At 48.2% G+C, this 23,146-nt stretch overlaps 1 protein-coding gene across 9 annotated transcripts in view; it reads right to left on the bottom strand.

The window, feature by feature from the left end:
- The window catches only part of AMPD3 (adenosine monophosphate deaminase 3), a 58,011-nt gene that overhangs the window by 17,517 nt on the left and 17,348 nt on the right, over positions 1–23,146 (bottom strand). For 7 of the 9 annotated variants that reach the window (XM_032240723.1, XM_032240724.1, XM_032240719.1 and 4 more), the window contains 6 exons: positions 16,298–16,502; positions 13,104–13,266; positions 10,330–10,549; positions 8,003–8,132; positions 1,857–2,051; positions 388–519 (listed from right to left, as the gene is read on the bottom strand). In XM_032240723.1, coding sequence (XP_032096614.1) covers positions 388–519; positions 1,857–2,051; positions 8,003–8,132; positions 10,330–10,549; positions 13,104–13,266; positions 16,298–16,502 — 1,045 coding nt within the window. Of the gene's footprint in view, positions 1–387; positions 520–1,856; positions 2,052–8,002; positions 8,133–10,329; positions 10,550–13,103; positions 13,267–16,297; positions 16,503–18,821; positions 19,488–23,146 lie in introns of those variants that run through there. The other 2 variants (XM_032240727.1, XM_032240728.1) reach the window with 2 other exon arrangements.

Genomic DNA, 23,146 nt, shown 5'->3' with positions numbered 1-23,146 from the left:
AAGCACTGATCTAAATCCCCAGGGCTGACTGCTCCTATAAGCTCTTGTTCCACTTCAGCAGAGGCTCCCTCTGGGGAGGAAGGACTTCTGCAGAATCAGGCCACAGCAGAAGCATGTCCACGTGGAGCTCATCTGCACCCAGCCAGGTTCAGGCTGCAGAGACAGGAAAGCCAGGCCAGATGCTGTGAGCTCAGACAAGGTGGATACGCTTCCCTCCTCTTCCCTGCAGCCAGGCCACAGCACTGGGTGCCTGGGCACCTCACCCTTGCCTGAGCTGATGGTGGACAGAGGGAGGGGAAGGAGCCAGGGGCACACAGAGCCCCATCCTCTGAAGGCAGATGCTGGCAGGCATCTGAGAGGCCTTAGCGAGACCGAGGGCTCACTCACCTTGACCATTCGAGCAAAGTATTCTCCTCCCAGATAGTTTTCAGTTTTCAAATACAGGTCACGCAGCTCACTGGCCCCTACGGGGTTGTATTTGGAGTTGAACTTGTCAAAGCGATGGAATGTCTGCCGGCCCTGGGGAGGAGACCGCACAATCGACACATCATTCTGCAGCCACCACATACATTCCCCTCTCTAGACCTTTACAAGGCAGCCTTCTGTATGGCCACACCAAAATACATCTTCTATGTCAATTCTTGTGTGAAACCTCAGAAACTCCTGAGAGCCAGGACCATGGATCCTCACTTAGTCTGGGATCGTTTGGTGAGGCCCCCTGTGAAGGAACAACAGGGTCCCATCTGCAAGGTACCACAGCAAGTCTCAGCACATGGCTGGCTTAGTGAGCAGAGGCTGGACCACTGAATAACAGAGCATTCCCCATCACGACTCACATTTTGTAAAGCACTTTCTCCACATTATATCACTCAGTGTTTTCATTAACAAAGTGTTTTTTGTTGTTGTTCTAATCATGCACAACATTTACCATTTCAACGATTTTTAACTGTACACTTCCAGTGGCATTAAGTATATTCACATTGTTGTGCAACCATCATCACTAACCGTTTCCAGAACTTTTTTATAATCCCAAATAAACTCTATACCCATTAGACACTAATTCCCCATGCCTTCCTCTCTACAGACCCTGGTAACTTCTATTCTCCTTATGAATGTGCCTATTCTAGGTACCTTCTATCAGTGGAATCACATAGTATTTGTCCTTTTGTGTCTGGCTTCTTCGATTTGGTATAATCTTTTGAAAACTTCATTTGTGGTTGTTGCATGTATCAGTACTTTATTTCTTTCATGGCTGAATAATATTCCATTGTATGGATATACCACATTTTGCTTACCCATTCATCTGCTGATGAACATGGATTGTTTCTACCTTTTGGCCACTGTGAATAATATTGCTATGAACATTGGTATATGAGTATCTGTTCAAGTTCCTGCTTTCAGTTCTTTGGGGTATATACCTAGAAGTGAATTGCTGAGGCATAGGTAATTCTATACTTAACTTTTTTAGAAACTACTATACTGTTTTCCATAGCAGTTACACAATCATTTAGTGTTTTAATAATTTTTTTAAGTTAATAATGCACATGGCTATCAATATTTTATGGGCAAGGAAATAAAAGCTTCTGTGAGTTGCCTAAAGGCACAAATCTCCTAAGTGGCAGGAGTGGAATTAGTGCTTAGACCTGTCCGGCCCCAAGCTGTACACCCTCTTCTCCTGTCCCATGGCTACGCCAGACCTGTTATTCTGAGGCCACACGACTTCTCAGTCGGCTAGGAGAGAAAGAGCTGCTTCCGCCATGCCTCCCCACAAGCACAATCATGGTGGCTTTCCAGGGAGCTGAGTCCCCAGCCAGGGCTGCTTTCTGCTGGCGGCACTGGAGCAAAAGCTCACTCACCGCGTGGACATCCAGCGAGTCCACAGTGAGGTCGTAGGGGTCCATGTGCAGGCTGTCAAACACCTGCCGCAGGGTGATCTTGCGGCCCCGCTTCTCGGCCACAATCCTGTCGGGCTCTGTCTGGTATGTGTGCTTGATGAAGCGCAGCAGATGCTTTTGGTTCATGCAGGCGGCCGCGTGGATGTGCGTATCCACCTGGAAAATAGCGCCCACCAGGCCTTGAGTCAGGCCACCTCCCCTAGCAACAAGAGTTAAGACATCCAACCCTCAGTGTGCACAGAACCCCAGCACCTTGTGGGCCATCGAGGCAGCTATACCAACATCTATACTCCCCATTTCTCCTCCAGACTTTGGAACTGGCATCCCTCCCTTTCAGCCTGGCTGCCCATTGCATCTCCTTATAGCACCAGAAAATCTTTTTTAAATGCAGATTGGATCAGCCCACTCCCCAGGTAACAGATGACCTATAGGCCCATCAGCCTCAAGATAAAGCCCAAGCGCCTTGGCCTGGGATTCAAGGCTTACTTCAAGCCTAACTCTCGCCTTGCCACTGCCCCATTCTGTGCTGCAGCCATGACACACCGCTTACAGGAACACAAGACACCAAGGAACCATATACTGTATCACTCTGCCCATGTGTTTCTTCAGTCTGAAGTGCCTTCCTTTCTCTCCACCAATCTCATCCACCTAGAAATTTCCCACAACCTCCTCCATTGGGAAGTCAATCTTGTTCCCCCAAGCACAGCTGATCACTTTTTTGCTTGCCCAAACTGGAAGGCTGGCACAGGCATCCCACTGCTGTGTGTGCCCTCCTGATCACTCTAAAGTTTGTCTACTCTTTCACTAGACTGGGAGCTTCTCAAGGACAAGGGCCATGTTTGATGCTTCTAAGTCTCCAGCAATTACTCCAGAGCCCAGGACAAAGTCAAACTAATGGATGAATGGATGAACAAATTAACAGGTGCAATAGGTTCTTATGGTTTCAGTGATAACCCTGAGGGCCCATCAAATGCCCTAAAAAATCCCACTCTTCTCATTGACCTCTCTCAGAACCCTCAGAGCATTCTCAAAGCAAACCTCCAAGTGGGAATGAATGAGAAGGACAGACACTAGAGGCCAGCCCTCAAAACATACCCTTCCTTGGCTAGTTATACCTCAACTCAAACTGTAGGGCACCCAAGTCCCAAGAAGCAGCCACTCTACTGGAAGCTGCTCTACTGACCCTACGCCAACACATGGACTCATTCTGTGGGGACCAAGACCAAAGATCTTAGAGCAAATCCCAAAAAGCAGAAATGCATAGTCCGCTTAGACCTCCCCCCAAATTCCAGGGAAAGGCAGTTTCTTTGCAGAAGGCACCTTAGCAGAAGGAGTCTGGCAAGGTCTCAAAATACCTCATGGGATTTCTCATGTCCTCTATTGTGCTAAGTCCTGTGACACCAGACTGTCCCCTTGCATCTCTGTCCTCTCCTTTTCAGCCTCCTCAATCAGCTCCTCCTCACTACCAGAGCTCTTAATAATGGAATTTCTTGATGCCTGGTCCTGGGCCCTCTTGTCCTCTCACTAGAAATTCTCTCCAAAGGTGATCTGATCCATTTCTGTGCATTTAATTCTTTTCCTTATACCAATTCCTAAATTTATGTCACCAGCCAAAAGCTCCAGAACTGTACATACTACTGCCTCCTTGACATCTCTATCTGAATAACCCAAAGGCAGTTCAATTTTAATATATCCGAAAGTGCTCTCTCCATCTCTGGCCACAGCCCAAACTTGATTGTCTCCCAGGTTCTGGAATCCCAGGAAGTGGTGTGTCCTGAATCCAGCTGGTCACGCTGAAAACCTGGGAGTCATCCTTGGCCTTCCTACTCCCTTCCCTCAGTCAGTCTCATCAATTCTCCCTTCCAAATGGATCTCAAATCCATACAATATTCTCCAGCCCCACTGCCACCACCGGAGTTCAAGTCTGCATGTTCTCATGCCTGAATTCACAGTGACCTCCTAACTGGTCTTGTTCCTTTTTTGTGTGTGCTCTGGTTCAGTTCATTCTCCACACACAGAAGCTAGAAGTGATTTTTTTTTTTAACGTAATTTGATTCTGTTACTAAACCGTCTTCATTAATCTTAGGTAGAGGGCTCTGCTAATGTTACCTGTATCCCACCCACCTCCCCATCCCCTCATCCCCACTTTCCTTTTTCTCTGTGCTTCACTCACAGGACAGCCACCAGCCCTAAGGAAATGAAGCCCCAGCTAAGCTGAGGGATGACCTGAAGTCACTGTGGGCAAACTGACTTCCCTCCCTGAGCCCAAGGGGCCTAAGGGAGCTCCTGGGGAGGACGACTGCAGTGTCACAGCCCAGGCTGCTGACAGCCATTAGACCACACTCTAGAGCTACTGCTGCGGCCGACTGGGCGCTCAGCCCAGGCTGGGGTGAGGAGGCGGCTGACCTCAGGGCAGGGAATGCCGTCCACAGCTGGCTGGGCATCTCCAAGTCATGCCAAACCAGACATTTGATCCACTGGACCTCTGTGAGCATTATGCCATCCCGCCTATATTGTTGGCCAGAGCACTCACTCATCAGGGTCCTTCCTGCCATTAATCTTGCCACTCTTACCAAAAAGACAGATCACTGGACACTGGGGAAACAAAACAAAGCAAAACACTAAAACATCCCCAAAGCCCAGGTTCCTCAGAGACAAGGCTGGGCTCGTGTGCGATGCACAAGAGAAGGTCAGACTGGCTCAGCTCAGCTGGACACAGCTTGGTGCAACGACCTCAGCATGACTCAGCAGATTCTGGGCTTTCTGGTCCTGTCCTCTAGCTTACCAATGACAACCACAGGGGCCCCGTCAACCTGTCCTTACCCCCATGAGTCACAAGATAAATGAGGAAAACAACTGGACAATCCAGGAAGCACCACATCCAAACTTCAGAATCTCAAGGGTGATTATTTCAGGAACAAAATAATTGAAGGTCACTGGAGGTCAGTGTTTTCGATTCACCAGAGGATCCAATTGCATTCCCCATGTTCACTTAAGATTCAGATCTAAACAAAGAGCAGAGTTTCCAAACCTGGGACCTAAGCCAGCACTGACCATTTCCATACCCACAGCAGGCATCAATAATCGAGGACAGCACTCTTCTCACTAAGCTTTAGGGCTGGCCGCTGGTAACTACCCCTAACTGGTCAGGTTTGGCACAGAAGATAAAACCTATTTGCTATTCTTGATATGACACTTAAACCCCAGTGGGTATCACCGACTTCTACCCAATTCCCAAGCAGCAAACACACTCAGCCCTTCTATCTTTCTTTTGCATAGAAAATAAGTATCTCGGTCACACAGTTCTGCTGGCTGGGTCTTGGGGTGTAATACAGCCCTTCACCTGCTGCAATGTGATAGGTGCCTTCACAGATGCTACTCACACAGATCTACAGCTACATCACAGCTCCTGCCTCAGAGCACAGCCCTGGTATCCCCCAGGGACGCCAACAGCCACTTTAGACATATGGAGGCCACCATCCAGCCAATTCTGGATTTGAGAAAGCAGCTCTCCTTCGCATCAAGGCCAGGCATGGTGGCTCACGCCTGTAATCTCAGCACTTTGGGAGGCCTAGGCAGGCGGATCACCTGAGGCCAGGGGTTCAAGACCAGCCTGGGCAACATGGCAAAACCCCACCTCTACTAAAAATACAAAAATTAGCTGGGCGTGGGGGTGGGCACTCTGCAATCCCAGCTACTCTGGAGGCTGAGGCAGGAGAATTGCTTGAACCCAGGAGGCAGAGATTGCAGTGAGCCAAGATTGTACCACTGCACTCCAGCCTGGGCAACATGAGCAAAACTCCATCTCACAAAAAAAAAAAAGTGCTATCGAGTAGGCAGCACACAGGAGGTAGGCACAGGCCTGACTCATAGGAGACCTGCATCCATGCTTATGAACTGACTATGGTGCCTAAGAACAGGCCACTGTGTCATAGGTATAAAGGTCATCTCTGTCCACAGAAAACATTAACCCCAAAACTGCAGGAAAGCCCCAGGGATAGTCTCTGATTTGTAACCCTAGCCCCACGCCAGGACTCTTTCTCATGTTGTGGCCAGAGAGCAGCTGGTAGACCCAGGAACGCCTACTGGGGCCCCACCTTAGAAGCAAACAGTGTCAGTGCCAGTGCAGTCAGCAAGGATACTTTGGCCCCAGGCAGCAGGAAGCAGGCAAGCCCAAAGCATTCACGTATGCACAGGGCAGGGCTGTGCTGGGCTGGGTGAGGCGTTTCGTTGGACGTGGGCTTGGGCATGAGCTAGGCATGTGAGGTTCTTTGGGCAAGGCTGAAAGGAGTTCACATAGTGATGGAGGCATCCACCTGTCTGAATACCTAAGACTCACAGAGAAGGCACAAATGGTGCTTGAAGGTGAAAATGCCAGGATGCCCACATAAGTGGTATCTAAAACACCTTTCACTTCTGCCTGGAAATCTCTAAGACACTACCATAAGCCTCTCAGGGCCCATGAGCTGAAGCCAAACTCTTACCTCTTAAAGCTCTTGATCCCATCCAAGTGGGAGTCTGTGTTGGACACCCTGTGTAACAGAGGTGGTCTTAGGGCCTTCATGTAGGGTCTTCCATCTGCACTGCTGAGGGCTCCCAGCCAGGAGGTCAGGGAGGCAGGAGCTGGGCTTTCCCAGAGGAGCCACATCCTCCCCTGGCCTACCCTCCCTTATCAAAGCTGACCTCAAAAAGAGGAAGTCCTCAAGAGGTCCCTGCTGGGACAGAGCCCCTATGGAGATGACAACCCCACTGTGACTCCGCTCAGCTTTCCCATCCCCCTTCTAAACAAAGCCTAATCCCCCTAGGGGTTTCTCTCCCAGCTCATGGCCACACCCCAGCCCACCTCCCTGCCTTCTGTGGGAAACCCACGGCCCCTGTATGATCCAGGGCCTCCCCACGTCTCTACAACCTCACTCTCCCCACAACCCACTGCTCCCTGCTCCCCATGCCTGAGCTCCAGCCACACTGCACAGCTTGCCGTTACGTCAACACACTGTTCTGACTCTCTCATACCAGTCCCTCCCTCCTGACATTTGCACATCACATGCCTCCACCTGGAATGCCACCACTTCCATTCCCCTACCACACCCTCTGCCTGGCAAGCTCCTACTCACTCTGAGTCAGCTCAGTTTCAGCCTCTCCCTCAAAGCCACCTGGTTGACAGGAAGTGACTCTTGCTCACCATCAAACGCCCCCAGCCTAGCACTGACCCTGTGCCTCACTGCACAGTGCTTCAGCAGAAGAGAATGAAAACCCTAGGGCCATGATCATTTAACCTTCACTCCTACTGCGGCTGCAGCCCCTGCAGGTAGAGAATGCCAGGAGCCCCAGACAAGACTGCCATCCCCTCATTAGGAGAAGAGAGGCAGAGATCTGAGCATATCAGAGGCTTTTCTGAAAATCCACATAATCCCGAAGGATGCAAAACCACAAACTCCCAACTCCAAAGAGATCTTTTTTTTCTTCAGGGAATTTAAATTTTATTTTATTTACTTATTTATTTTACTTTAAAGTTCCAGGATACATGCGCAGAATGTGCAGGCTTGTTACATAGGTAAACATGTGCCATGGTGGTTTGCTGCACCCATCAACCCATCACCTAGGTATTAAGCCCAGCTGGAAGCCATCATCCTCAGCAAACTAACACAGGAACAGAAAACCAAACACAGCATGTTCTCACTCATAAGGGAGCTAAACAATGAGAACACGTTGACACAGGGAGGGTACCAAAGAGATCTTAACAGCTGTGTCTCCTTGATGACTCTAATACATTCCCTACCTTAAAAGTAGGCTGTGCTCAGCTTTCATGACCAATTAATAGGCTGTGCCTTATTTTCCAAGGAAGAGGGCACATCCCAACAGATACACAATGTGGACAAAGGTTTCCAGCTAGAGTGATTCAAGTACTCTGTGAAGCCCAGTCTGACACAAACTCAGCTCACCCAACCTCCTTCTGCACCTATCCTTCATGCCCCTCTGGCCACGTAGGCTGCCATTAACCTGGAGCCCTGCCATTCTCACAGGGGACAAGCCCCAGACTGGCTCAGGGCATCCCATGGGCTGGGAGGGGCACCGAGAGGGACAGCTTGAGCTGGCCCCTAGCGTACCTTTCTCACGTTATAGAAGTCGCGGTGGGGGTTACTCTTCAACTCTTTGAACTCGGACATTTCGTTTAACATCTCATGAAGGCTGAACTTGGATTCCAGAAAGTTCAGTCGTCGGTGACAATAGGTTTTCCTGCAAGTTGGAGATGGCGAGAGACCATAGTTGAGCAGAAGTCACATTGAGCTCTCCAGTTTGGAGGCCTCCAGCATCTGCAGGGGCCAATCCCGGTTGGAAGGGTCGGGATGGAGCAGGGCAGGATGAGGAAGTTCTGGCTTTCTACAGACCCTGCTGAACGGTTGAGTCGCATCCACAGACTCTGTAAAGTCAGTGGAGAGTCAGGAGATGCGGCAGTAGCAGGCCAGCTCTGGGACGTCAGACAGGTGTTTTGACTTCTAGCTTTAGGCATTTAGGGAATTAACCTCAAGCCTCCATTTCCCATGAGTAAATACCAGGTGGTAACAGCCAAGGTTGAAGTTAAGGGTTAAACTGGTTTATGCCTGGAAAAGGGCCTGACTCCAAGCACAGTGGACACTCACTGAAAGTCTCCCTCCTTCATCCCCTCCTTTCCTTCCTCTTTTCTATCCTCAGCCACTTGTCATTCCTTGAAGAAGGAAGTTGTTGCCCGGAGGACTGATAGCACAATCAAACTATAAGGCATGACCTGCCTACCTTGGGATGCAGAGAAACCAGCCCCCTGACCTAATGGCCATGGTCCAAGGACCTCTCAACTCTGAGGCTTCATGACAAGAAGAGGATGTTTTGCATCATGGGCGGATTGGGACTGTAGGGATATTTGTTACTGAGACAGAATCTTTGCAAGGACTGATGCCCTCAGATTCCCAGCAACTCAAGGAAGGGGCCCATGATTTCTCAGCCAGCAAAGGCCACTGGAGATGGGGGTGCTTACTGCTGTGGCCAACCGCCAGCCCACACCCAGCCCAGGTGCCTGGCCACACACCTGCATCCACACCCACATGGAACCTTTGACCACAATTCATGTTTCCCTGCTGCCTCATGGCCCCAAAACAAGCAGCAGCTTCCTTGGCATCTAGTCACATAGACTTTCCATAAGAGCATCTGGCGGCGCTGCCACAGCGTAGTCATCCATCTGTCCAGACAGACTCCAGCGTGGACAGAGCACAGGACAGCCTCAGAGTCAGAAGGGAGTTTAAAGGCCATCTCACTCAGTCTCTCTTCCCAAGCAGGTTCCTCCTTGACAACCACCCAGATACCCAGATGGGATAGCCACTGCTTGCACTCCTGCTTGAGGACAGCCTCGGAGGAACCACCCCTGCCCTTCCCAAGCCTTAGTTCTGCCCTCAGATTGGGGGGACTAAGAGTCATGCTGCCCATCCACCTTGGGCCCACTATGCTCCTTTGGAGACTGGCATCACAGGATTCCCAGAAACCCAGAGAGGTGGTCCTCAGGTGTCACCAGCACTTCCCATCACCCAGACTCCGAGACTCGCAGGGTCCAGGCATGCTGACCTGCATTGCTGATCAGCCTAAGTGCCCACCAAGAAGCGATGGGCCAAATTCAGGAAGACGGCTGCCTGCCAGGTTAGCTGGGGCCAAGCCCATGTGCATGACGGGGTCATGAAGCAAAGTTCCCCAGGCTCCCTGCATGCTCCCCTCCAGAAGCCCAGAAAACCCAAGGCCTGAAACAATGTCTTCATCACTCCTCACCAAATACACTCATGCTCTGGGCTAGTAACTCTCCGCAAGGCTGCTATCCTGCCTGGGGAGAGGAATGACAGCCATTCTGGGGCACCCAGGTGGCTACCAGCAAACAGAAGCTCTGCACTATGTATGCAGAAGGGACAGGAAGGCTGGGCACAGTGGCTCAGCCTGTAATCTCAGCACTTTGGGAGGCCAAGGCAGATGGATTGCCTGAGCTCAGGAGTTTGAGACCAGCCTGGCCAACATGGTGAAACCCCTGTCTCTACTAAAAATATAAAAAATTAGCCAGGCATGGTGGTATGTACCTGTAGTCCCAGCTACCCAGGGAAGAGAATCACTTGAACCCAGGAGGCAGAGGATGCAGTGAGCTGAGATCGCACCACTACACCCAGCCTGGGCTACAGAGTGAGATTTTGTCTCAAAAAAAAAATAAAATAAATAACAGGGAGTACCAAGTCTAAGGCTATGCCAGCCTATGAAGGAAAACTGTTGCAGAAATCCACAAAGCACTGAGGAAAGGGGAAACCACGCTCTTTCTGGAATGATTTAAGTACAGGGAACCCCAGGGCACAGCGGTGAGGCCTTTTCATCTCCTTCCTAAAGAACAGCACCTGCGCAAAGAGAAGCGGCTGCGGGAAAGCTGGCTTACGTGGGACCATCAGTGATGAGAGCCAGGATGTGGCTCATGTCCACTGTGTAGGTCTCCAGGTCGGGGTAGGGCAGGCTGTGCGGCTCCTGGCGCTCCAGCATCTTCTTGTTATCATACACAAAGAGGATGCCTCCCTGCATGCGGACCAAGTAATCCAGGTTGGGGGGCGCATCATCCAGGCAGTAAGGGTCTTCCTGGGGCAGTGGGGGAGGGTGGAAGTCTGCAAAACAGGATTGAGGATGGCAAAGTACCCCTGACCTCAAGAGTACACATGGGCTCAAAAGACACGGAGGCCTGCCCTGGCCTTTCTGCCCCAAATCCGACCACCTGCATGGGCCCGCTTCTCATATGTTCTTCCCTGCTTCCTTTTATCTCGTCAGCACTTACCACCATGTCACTTCATCGCGGATATTATGCCTTCTCCACTCCAATAGAAGCTCTGCGCAGACGACACTTTAATTTGTGCTGTTCACTGCTGAGTGTCTAGAACAGTCCCTGGCACATGCTGGCACTTCAGCAATTTTAAAAAATTTAACTGAAATGGGTTTCATTTTCCAAGGCACTGCAGGGATCCCAGGAATACTAAAAAGGGCAGTGGTAGATGGGAACAGATTGCACCTGGACTGCCCGGTGGCAATAACTGTCCCTGTCTTCCCACATCCTCCTGAGCTCAGGCCAACTGAGGGGCTAGATGAAGAAGCCACCTCCTCCCTAAAGGAGCAAAGGATAGGAAACTTGTCTCCCACAGAGCAGGGAATGCCAATGATAAAGCCATCTGCTTCCCACCACTATAGGTTAAGGTTAGAATTAGCTAACAGGAGGCAGAAAACTCCTCTATGCAATTTCCCTGCTGTGAGACTTTCAGCAAAAAAGTCCTTTACCTCTCGGATCCTGTCTCCTCATCTTAAATAACACCTCCCTGGCTTAACAGGCTGCTGTGAGAGTTGCAATAGTGTGTATAGGAAAATTCCTTATAAATAGTAATGCACTATAAATAATGAATTACAGGGCATTATTCTTACTATTCTCATGAGTTTTCCTGACTCTCGATAAACTCTGTCTCTGGCCAAGGAATGTATCGATGCTAAATATCAGTAGAGCTGGAGGCTTCAGCTCCATGCAGTTCAGCCAGCACCATCGGGATCAGCTGCCAGCATAGGCAGGAGGAAGCCTCCAAGCCGGCGTGACCTGCCTGGGCATCCTCCATCCGTGCTTGGAAGGAGTAGACCATTCCTAGAGCACACGTGAGGAGACACAGAGGGGCCAGTGCAGGCAGAGCTGGAGAGGCATGTCTCCTATCAGCCATGGCCACAGGCCAGCTCAAGAGGCCCTAACATGTGCAGTGGTCTACGAGATGCAGGCAGTTCAAGGCCTAGGTGAAGCTGCAGCCTGAATGCTCAGAAGTTGATCCTTTTCACCATTCTCATTCCCGGAACACTGGAGTCCTCTGTCCACATAAAGTACACATTTGAGTCATTTCTGTCTTTGCCAAAACTGGGATGGTCAGATTCACTTCCCTCAAATAGACAGGAAAGTGGGCCCAAAGGGCTGAGATTTACCCAGGGCTCCAGGTGGTAACAAGACGCTCAAAGTAGAGGACTTGAAATTCAAGGAAGCCAGAGACTGGGGCAACTTGGCACCACCAGCTACCCCCAGAGGCAGCCAGGTCCCAGGCACTGATGCAGACCACCAGCATCTGTGTCCCCCCACCACCAACTTTCAGGAGTGGAGTTTCCTACTGTCCTTATTACAGCCTCTACTGCTCCTAGGTCCTTCTTGGGTGAGGCTCCACCAGGAAACCACCTGGCTCTCTCTGATCTCCCCTTCCTGAATTCTACAGCATAAACGTAGCTACTGTTTATTGAACACACACTAGATGCCAGAACTGCACTAAGTACTTCACATGCATTCTCCTGTTTAATCCTTACCACAGCCCTGGGAGATAGGTATTATTTACATTCCCATTTTACAGATCACATTTTACAAAGTGAGGCTTGGAGAAATATCTTTCCCAAAATCCCAATAAATTGACAGAGCCCAGATACAAATGCAGGCGTTTTTGACACCAAAGCCTACATCCCCTTCCCAGGGAACATGTCCTCTGTTCCTACTCCCACCCTGATCCACCCTACCACCAATTTGGCATTTACTGACTGATTGGTTGTTTTAAATATGCCACATAAGGCCAGGCACAGTGGCTCATGTCTATTATAATCCCAGCACTTTGGGAGGTTGAGACAGAAGGATCACTTTAGTCCAGGAGTTTGAGACCAGCCTGGGCAACATGGTGAGACCCCCATCTCTACAAAAAATAATAACGATTTTTTTAAAAATTAGCTGGATGTGGTGGTGTGTGCCTGTGATCCCAGCTGCTCAAGAGGCTGAGGTGGGAGGATTGCTTGGGCCTAGGAGTTCAAGGCTGCAGTGAGCTGTGATTGCACCACAGCACAACAGCCTGAGCAACAGAGCAAGACCCTATCTCAAAAAAGCAATCCCACATGAGACTGTCTGTCTCCCTGGTGGACTCCCCAAAACAGAGACCATCTTTCAGTTCTCTCTTAATTTCAACTGTTCAGCTCTGCACAGGGTTAGGCATGTACCCCACATAGAATCAATCCTTGCGGAGAATCATCAAACATCAGTGTGGAAGCTGCCAATGAAAGGGCACTGTCCTTAAAATACCATCGGGGGAAATAGATCAAGCCAGCAAAAAGCCCTGACCAGCTCTCAGTCCACCCACAATTGGGACCCAACCTCCAGCCAGAGCTCCATACCTGGAAGGCCCTCTTCTGGAGGTGCAGTATCGGCACGCTGATGGCCCAGGTACTGAGATGTGATCCGCGGGAAGCGGTGGTAGGCGAGCCGTGCATACTTCTCCCGGATCATCAGGGCCTTGGCCAGGCTCTTGGCTGCCTGCTCATAGTCCTCCAAAGTGATCTGCAGAAGGGAGGTATGCAGGAAAGGGTTCACGCAGCAGGCCTGAGACTGCCACCCTTGGAAAGTTCTGCTTGCAAGGATGGCCTTTGCCTGGTGTCTGGGAACCTGGATCTCAGAAGGGTTCTCACCAATCCCTGACTAGTAAGAGTGGCTCACTGGGTCTAACCTGTTTGTACAAACAATATCGTTTATGCTAGACACCTTTCCTTCTGGGAGCCTGGAATTTGGGATGTGCTCTGCAGATGTGTGACCAGCCCTAGTAAAAACACTGGCACCAAATCTCTAATGAGCTTCCCTCTGGTAAACAACACTTCCCACATGTGCTGCCATAAATCTGATGTTGAGGGTATTCGGTATGTTCCGGTAACTCTGCTGGGAGAGGACCTTGAAAGCTTCACCTAGTATTCTCCATGTATCTCTCTCTTTACTGATTTGTTCTGTATCCTTTCACAGTCATACAGCTGTAACTACAGCTATCTGCTGAATCCTGTGAGTCCTCCTGGTGAATCATCCAACCTGGGAGTGGTCTTGGAAACCCCCAACACAGGAGGAGTTAGAGTCGCTGGAAGAGAGATGGGTGCTCCAGACTGCACACCCAGAAGCTGGCCTCACATGCAGCTAATTAAACCACAAGTCTCTTTCTGCACCAGGCCCACAAAGGGACAAAGCCCGAGTCCTAACCCTGATGGCGATGCGTACCATCATTTTCAGCTGAGAAAATTCACGGGTTCTTCAGATGTCAAAACAAAAAGCAAAAGCAACTCCTGCATGCTCAGCCTGCTCCTTTGCCAACCCCACACTTCTGATTAAATCTGTTAATCACCCAACTCATCCAGGCAACAAGCCCCATTGTCATGTGTTACGTGCCAGAACTTCCATAGATTTCATTTTGCTCCTTACTGCAACCCATTTTGCAAATGGGAAAACTGAGGCCCAGAGAGGATAAATCACTTGCCAGGAAGCTACAAAGTCAAATTTCAGACTCTAATCTGATTGAGTCCCAAAGTCTGTGAATGTTCTGCTTTCCCAGAGCAGCCTCATATTCAAAGATGAATGAGATACATTCATCAATGGTCTCATTAATCTTAGTCTGTTTGGGAAGGATGAGAACTGCAGAAATGTGCTTAGGGAGACAAGTAGCCAAATAGACACAATGGGGGGTAAGAGGTGCAGCAGAGGGAGGCACTGCATGCTGGTGGAGCCTGGGGCGGGCCTGGGGGGCTGGTGTCTGAAAGTGTCCTCCTCTGCTTTAATTTTGAAACATTTTAAACATAGACAAGCACCAAAAATAATATAAGCTACCTTCTAGAGCTGACAATAATAATATTTAGCATAATTCTTTCAAATTTCTCACAAGTTTAAATAAATAAATCATCCCAGACACAGCTAAAAACTCTACCCTCCTCCCTTCCCTATCTTCATAGGGAAAAAGTCTGAATATATTTTCCCTATGCATGCTTCATAATTTTACTAATACGACTTCTTTCTTTTTGTTACAGTGGTAGATTCTCCTTTGCTGCCTCCAAATGTCCCCACAGGGTATGTTAATTCCATTTTACACTTTCCAGGGGATGGCTTCTGAGAGCAGCAGGAATAGGTGAGCAGACACAGACATCTTAGACAAAAAGGTGTCCCTGCCAACAACAAAGCCAAACACCTTCTCTGGGGAACCTATGGACCCAGCATCACAACGGGCTCAGGCCACGGCCAAAGACATCTGAGAGGATGCTCAGGACCGTTCAGCTGGTGGTCAGTCCACCTTGACTCTTGCTTTCCAGTGACCTGCCCAGCTGCCTGAGGCTGAGTGAACACCAAAGACTCGTGGTCAGGATGCTGATCTCCAGACAAGGTTTGAATGGTCCCCAATCCAACCTTAACTCCCGTCCATAGGATCTTAATTAAAATAAACTACGACACATCCTCACAAAGGAATACTATGCACATATTTTTTAAAAGAACAAATAAGTTTTTTATATATTGATATGGCATTATCTTTAAGATGTACTGTTAAGTGGAAAATGCAAGATGTAGTATAATGTGTATAGTAAACTACCATCTGTGTAAAAATAAACTATGTATGCATAATTAATTGTAGGTACATAGACCATATATGTGAGAATACATAAGAAACCAAAGCCAATGGTTGCCTCTGAGGAGGAGAATGGGTGCCTGAATAACTGATACCATTTTTGTATCTTTTAAATGTTGTACCATATGCAGGTATTCTCCGTTACACATAACAAAAAAAAATAATAATTTTGATAGCTAGGGGAAATTTTATAGGAAGAGCAATAAGCTGCATTGCTCTCTTGGATTTACCATATTTTCTACAGCTACTGTTAAAAAGAGAACCTAACAAAGCCAACTGAGGCATAAGTAGTGAGTTGGGGCCAGGGAGATGGAGCCAAGTTTAACCCTGGCACTAACTCAGTGATATTTCTCTCCAAGAAGTAGGCATTCAGAAAAATGCATCATCCAATCAGGTTAAATTAGCACATTTTCAATGATTGCATTAACTGACTTGGTGTAAACTAAGCTTGTTCAATTTCTAATCAAGATTCTCTCTTCCTGGTTGAGGAGGTCTAGTTATATTTAAGGGTACTGAGCCCACACATGTAAAAAGAGGTGATTTAGCAATAACGAATTTCACACAAACCAGTCAGTACCATTACTTTGAATCTACTAAACATATGGCAACACTGAAAGGCCCAAGCCAGCACCTTTCTCAATGGGCTATGGGAACCTATGCCAGCTTTCTCGACTTAGAGAACCTGTGGAACTTATAAGCCACAGCCAGTGTGCCAGCCTGCAGCCCGGGGCCCTCCTCACAAGGAACCGGCAGCCACTGAGACATCACACCCACACCCCACAACCCCTGCTAGGACCCTCCTTGCCTCCTGTGCGTCCTCTCCACCTTCTCCCAGACACCCACAGACAGGGCCAGGCTCCAGAGGTGGGCACGACCCTGTGGCCCATGGGGCCCCTGGCCTCTGCATGCAAGGCACATCCAATACTCCCACAGACACCTTACCCCGGCACAGTAATCTCCGCTGATGGTGACCCGCTGGAACTCGGGCATGGCATAGGGTATTGGCGTGGGCTGGTAAGTGGCTCCAGTGAGCACAGGGGTTGTGGGAGACATGGCCGGACTGGTTGTCGGGGGGCCCTTCCAATCTTGCTGTGTCGGCATTTGCAGAGACAGGGACTGGGACCGAATCATCTTGAAACTTTTCTTTCTAAGAGCCAAGGACAAGGAAAAGTGGGAGACATCAGCAGCTACTCAGGGCAAGTGATAAAGACTCTTAGCTGTGTGTGTGGCAGGAGAATTTTGCTATGATTAACCACTGGTGCTGGTGCTGGCACTACCATTAAAAAGCTTCTAGTTATTCATGCCTTCCTCTTACACATGTCTGCATGAGAGAGAACACAGCCCTCGAGACACCCCTGCCTAGGGTCACCATGCACTGCTCAGGGCTGTTACACAGCCCACAGAAGATGAAAGCAGGCAAATGCCCCAGGAGACAGAAAGACAAACGGCAGACCACACTTCAGGGGCTCTAAAACCACAGGGCACTAGAGGGGAGGTAATATGAAATCATGTAAGCTTTCCCCACAGTGTGGACAGCATGCTAGCTTCAGAAAACACAAACTTTAAGTCCCAACATATGAATGGTCTCGGGAAGGACCAGGAATAGGGTCACAGAGAGACAATCACACTGATTTTCACACATTTGGGGCATTGGAGGCAGAAGAGATAGGGATGCTCAATGAGTCCAATCTCCGTTTTACAAAGAAGGAGTTAGAGAGAGCGCTCAGGACCCCCCATGGACTAGCGGCTGCCAGCCAAGCTTACAGGTATCACAGGCCCCATGGTTGGCAGCAGACCTACTGGGTGCCAAGGAGATCTGCAAGATTAGCCTGCTTCTCGCAGACACTTTCCCAGAAATGGGAAAGGACTTGCACAAAGTCACACTGCACGGTGGCTGCTCCAGCCAGCCTCCACCCCTGCTGCTCCCTCCTCTAGCCTGCCGTGTGCCATCCCAGCTGCCGCCGCCGGAGCAAACACAAATCTGTACCTCTGTTGGGGGAAAGGGATTGATCAGCACCAAATTCAGGTCCCTCTGGACCTGTCACCTTGGCACCAAAAGATGATTACACTGACTCTTGGGCCCAAGGTTGGTTTAAAATGCCACAAGCCCATGCTTATTTGCAAGGCTGATTTGTGATGACTCCACCTTCCTCATTAATGAAATAGACATCAGATGATGTCACCACAAGTCTCTTCTTCAGGAAGAGAATGGCCCAGCCTTAAGGTGAGGCCATCAGCACTCCCCTCCCACCTCATGTTTCTTTCTGCCTCCAATGGAACCCAGCCTCCCCGTGAAGCCACCCCACAGTGTCCAATGTCAGACACCAACTAACTACCTGCCCTACCTTGTGCCACGGGGTCCCAGTAGTTTCATGAGTGTTTATTCCACCATAACCACAGCCACCAGCAAGGACTCAGTGACAACTGTGACCCACCAGAGCCCTCCTCTTCCCCAGGCACCAGTGTGACACCTGTAGGCCTGGAGAAATTGGTTGGTCCCCAAATGGGTTTCAGGGCTTACCCGGAAGCAGCTGTCTTCCTCTTGGCCAGTGGCCAGGTCTCCTCACTGCCGAGTTTTCAAGAACCACAGTTTTCCTCCTGTGTTTATACACCCAGTGCTTACCATGGTCCTCTGGTTCTCACCTGCCTACCCTCTGTTATCACATCTTTGGGACAAGGCTGTTTTCACCTGTAAGATGGAGGTGGCTCCTTTCCAGGAGTTTACCTTCCCCCTGCTCCTGGCCCTGCTAAGAAACGCACTGGACTGCTTCAGGAAACTCAACCTGAGCCCAGAGAGCCCTCAGCTTCAGCTTTCCCTGGACTGTCCTCCATCAGATGGTGCTTAGCCAAGCATCCTACTCCAGGGTTGCCACTTTGTCAGTCACTCCTCAGAAGCGGATTCACCTTGAGGATGAGTTCTCCCTTTGGCATCTTTTGGATGTTCTCACCCAGAGGAAGAGCCATTACTTTGGGCTCTCTCACACATTCTGACCTCAGCTGGGTCGCATGACATTCTAATATCTGTGTCACTCACATGCCTGCCAGGTAATTGTTTTTATCTCTATGCAACCTCACCCCCAAATGCCTCAGCCAAGGCAGCCTGAGGTCTGGTCCTACCAACAAGAAGCAACAGGTGACATCTAAGGTGAGCAACAACTAAGAAAAGTTTAAAATACACACATACACACACACACACACACACACACAACCCAGATGCTGGGAGATTGCCTAAGCCACTGGCCTACCAGGCTGTTCATGTGCTTCTGCCCCAGTGAGGAAGCTAGTTCCCACAAACTGGTGCCTAAAGAATTGTCCTTCTTGGGGATATCCATTATGGCAACAACCTTGGTCTTCAGATGAGCTCCAGGTTACCATGTATGAGCATCTGTGGGCTGGCAGCTCAGATTCTGCAGGCACGAGGCATAGGTTTAATCACAGATGGGCTAACTCCTCAGAGCTCACTTACCTTGGGCTTGGAAGAACCAGAAGTCACCCACAGCTTGTATCTCAGGAAACTGGAAAAGTTGTATGGAGCCCAAGGATGACCCTGGATTTGCTTTCTATTGCTGTAGAAAAAATTGCCACAAACTTGATGGCTTAAAATAACAGCCATTTATTGGCTCACAGTTATATAGGTGAGAAGTTTGAGTGGGCTTGGGTGGGCTCTATTCTCAGGGTATCAAAAGCCCAAATTCAAGATGTTAGTCATACTGTGCTCTTGTCTGGAGGTTCTGGGAAAGAATTCACTTCCAGGTTTATTCCAGTTGTTGGCAGAATTCAGGTCTAGTGGCCATAAGACTGAAGTCCCAGGCTGTTTCCTGGCTTTGACCAGGAAAGAGGTCAACTCCTACTGACCTCATTCCAATGCTTGCATATAGCCCCTTCATCTCCAAAGCTCGGAGTGGTCATTGTGTTGTGGTGAGTCTGTCCCGCAGACTCTGGCTGAGCGACGGATGAAAGACATATGCTGACACAGGTTTTTGCCTAGAGTGCAGCTAGGGTACCACACAGCTTACAGACCCCAAAGAGGGAGTGTGGCTATGCAGCCCCAATATGCCAGAGACACTCACATTTATTTAGTACAGATTTAATGACAAAGGTCTTGAGCAAACACCATTTGTGGGTAACTAACATTGCCGATCCCCGGAGTAGACAGCCATCAAGCGTGCGGATGAGCAAAGATCGGTCCTAGGACAACATGAGTAAACAAGCTATTTAGATAAACTCTCTTACATTCCTTTGTATCTACTCTTTGTCTTTGCACCTCAGGGTAAGGACAGCCACCTTCAGCTCATTCCTTCCCAAAGCTTTGCAAAACCCCCCTGCCTTGCAAGAAGGTTTTTACATCTTTCCTTATAATTTTTCCTTCCACCTTGACCAATCTCCTACATCTCCTCTTTTTCTGTGGTTTTTTTTTTTGTTTTTGTTTTTGTTTTTGTTTTTGTTTTTGCATTAGGTTTTGTTGACTAAAGAGTATAGACGTTAGCAACAACAGGTTTGCTGGGCATGGTGGTTCTAATTCACGCTCTGGCTTCGCATCTTAGAATTAGTAAATAACATAAGACAAACATGAGTATAATCAGTAACATTTTTTTCAATCAAGGAGTGACCTGTATTGTTACTTGACACCTTAGTCCAATGTGTGCTATTAAAGAGGGATCCCACAGGGGGTATAATAATCCTTCTTAGCCAAGTAGTTGTGTTGTTAGAGGCTGGGAATGGGGTGCCTGCCCAAGTATTAGGGCAGAAAAAAGGCAGATTTAGAAGATGAGCTCAATAGAGTGTAGCAAGTACACGTTGCAGGCAAAGTAAGAGAAGAAAAAAGGAACAATTATCTGGCGTGAATGTGTTTGTGCCTGGAGCACAATCTGCTCAGCCTCCTGAGTTGTCTTCTTCAGCATAATGTCTGGAACCTATGTTGTCCAAAGAAGCTGCATTTTCCGGGGCTGCAGGTCTTGTAGGGTTATTTCCTCTATTTTTGATACCAGCTTAGGTTCTGGCCATGCTATAGTAAGGTTTGATGCAGCATGCTGGAATCCAAAGAGGACCTGAGGGGGTGTGAACACAAGCATACCCTCTTCCCCATGTTAGCAAATCATTTGGACCATACCATACATTACTATTTACATGTTTCCATAAAACTGTGGGGTTTATGTCTTGAGAGGTTTTAGCAAAGTGGTTTTCTATAGCTGATTGAAATTTATCATTTAAATTTAAGAAATTAAGGGTAGATAAGGCTTGTGCTAGTAGTGATGTCATAACTTGTTGGTCTGCTTGATCATTCCCATAAGCCAGTGGGCCAAGCAGTGAGCTGTGTGCTCAAATACGTGTGATAAAAATAGGATATGTTCATTGATCCAGCAATTGCTGAAGTCAAAGAAAAGGTGCACACAGGGTGGGCTCAAGAGTGGACTTAATGAGGGCTGTCTCAAGGTTCTGCAATAAATAAAGAGTAAGCAGAGTCGCTAACAATATTAATAGGCTGAGTGTAAAAGGTTTCCAGGGCCAATACTGGGCTCCAACCTCAGCTCTCTGATTGCCAGTAAATATAGATCAAGTGAGGGAATTATGTGGCTTCCACCAGAATGGCTTTTCCTTTCTTACCAAAGCCATCAGTAAACAGCATTAAAGAGGTTTGGGGGAGTGAACTACTTTTGTAGGCATAACTACAGGACTACAAGATAAGAACTGAAGTAGTTTGTCAGCAGGAAGGGCATGCTCTAAATAAATGGCCTGCATAATCAGACAGTGCTATCTGAAGATCTAGAGATAGGGGCAAGACTGTTTTGAATTGCTTTTTATTCAAGGGAATTTTTATGACATCAGGGTCATAACCTAGCAACTGATTGCATCATCTGTGGCCCACATAAATGACTTTACTAACTAGCTGGATATACAGAGATAGTGTTTTAGTCCCAGCATGTAAGCAAAAATCCCATTCTAGGATGCGCAGTCCTGGGGCCATCTGTCCTATTAATCCTGTTAGGGAATGGTTAATAGGAAAAATAAATAATTGGAATAAATATCCTGGGTCTATGAGATCTAGCTGCCCCTGATAAATAGCTTGCCCTGTTTCCTCAATTTCCTTTTTCGCCGTAGAGCGTAAATACCTGAGAGAATCCAGGGCAGCACTGCCTTTAAGACAGAAAACAGGTTTTGCAACTTATCAGTAGCTATGCCCAAGGTTGGGAGAAGCCACTTAATATTACCCAGTAATTTTTGATAATTACTTAAGGTACGTAACTTGCCAGTATTTAATTTAACCTTTTGAGGTTTTACTGACTCGGAAGTTAGTATATAGTCAAGATATTTCCAAGGAGAAGATATCTGTACTTTTTCAGGTGCTATGATTAAACCTCTTAACTGTGTATTCCTTTAGACAGAGGCATATAAACTTAAAAGTACTGGCTGTGCTGCGGCTGCCAGTAAAATATCATCCATAAAATGAATAATCTTTCAAGTAGGAAATTCTTTTCTACTGGGGAGCAAAGCCTGATTTACATGATACTGACACTGCATTCCTTGAGGAGGCACTTTCCAATGAAATCAAGGAGCTCACCTTTCATTATTTATAGCTGGTATTATAAACACAAATTTTTCTCTGCCCTGTCCTGCAAAGGGAATAGTATAAAAGCAGTCTTTTAAGTCAATAATGACTACAGGCCAATTTTGAGGAATTGCCACAGGGGAGGAGACCCCCTGCTGAAGAGGCCCCACAGGCTGCAAATTAGCATTAACAGCCCATAAGTCATGCAAAAGTCTCCATTTGCCAGACTTTTGGGGAATGACGAAAATGGACGAATTCTAAGGGCTGTTTGATGGTTCTATATGGCTGGCTTTTAATTACTTCTCAACTAATTCATGGGCTTGCTGTAATTTCTCTCCCTTTAATGGCTATTGTTCTACCCAAATAGGATTTTGAGAGAGCCACAGCAGGGGTAGTGGAAGAATAACAGTGGCCATTATTAGAAAGAGGTTTGCTGTTTACATAATTCATTAAATTCTGCCCTCCAGAGGAGGTATGAGCTAGCCTCTAAAGTTGTTTTAGCTAGCACTGACCAGTCTATGGGGTCATATGGAAGTTGTCTGCTATGGCTTTAATTTTTAGTAAATAGGCTAGTGGCTTTGTTTTTTCTAATGCTTTTTCTTATTTCTAAGTGTTGAAATTAATGGGTATATGTACCTGATTGCCTTATTGATTTTACATCACTGGGCAGGCCAAGAGCTTCCCTTCAAATGCTGCTTGTCTAAGACAGGCTCCTATAGCTGTAGCGTCTCCCTTGTCTTTTTTTCATTTTACTGGGGGAGGGGACTCAGGGAGAATCTCTGTCTCCTCTGTGGCACCTTTACCTGGTAACTGTGGGGCTGACGGAGGGAAAGGAGATGGTAAGGTAGGTGAGGGTTCCTCCTCCCTTCCCTTCTTAAGGTCTTTGTGTAGAGCAGGGCCAAAGCAGCCCTAAGGCCCATAATGTTAAAGATGTTACTGGGACCCATTGCCTTTGTGCATAATGTTGTTTCAGATTTCTTCCCACTTGTTCCCAGAGCTCTAGGTTCAGCGTGCCTTCTTCTGGGAACCATGGGTTATGGGAAGCAACAGTTTGCATTAGGTCCCTTAATTGAGCCTGCAAAACTGAGGTTTCACTAGCTTTAAGTAGCTATTTCAACATTTTTATATACTGTTTCTGTTGGGCAGACCAGGAGCAGCTTTGTCATCCCTAAAATAGATGCACTTCCTGTCACATGAGGACATTCTTGCTATCCAAGAATGCTATCCAAGCAGGTGGGACAGTG

Source organism: Sapajus apella, unplaced genomic scaffold, assembly GCF_009761245.1.
Source record: "Sapajus apella isolate SASKATOON/1434 unplaced genomic scaffold, GSC_monkey_1.0 scaffold47, whole genome shotgun sequence".
Classification (NCBI taxonomy): domain Eukaryota; kingdom Metazoa; phylum Chordata; class Mammalia; order Primates; family Cebidae; genus Sapajus; species Sapajus apella.
This window is presented reverse-complemented; position numbering and strand designations above follow the sequence as displayed.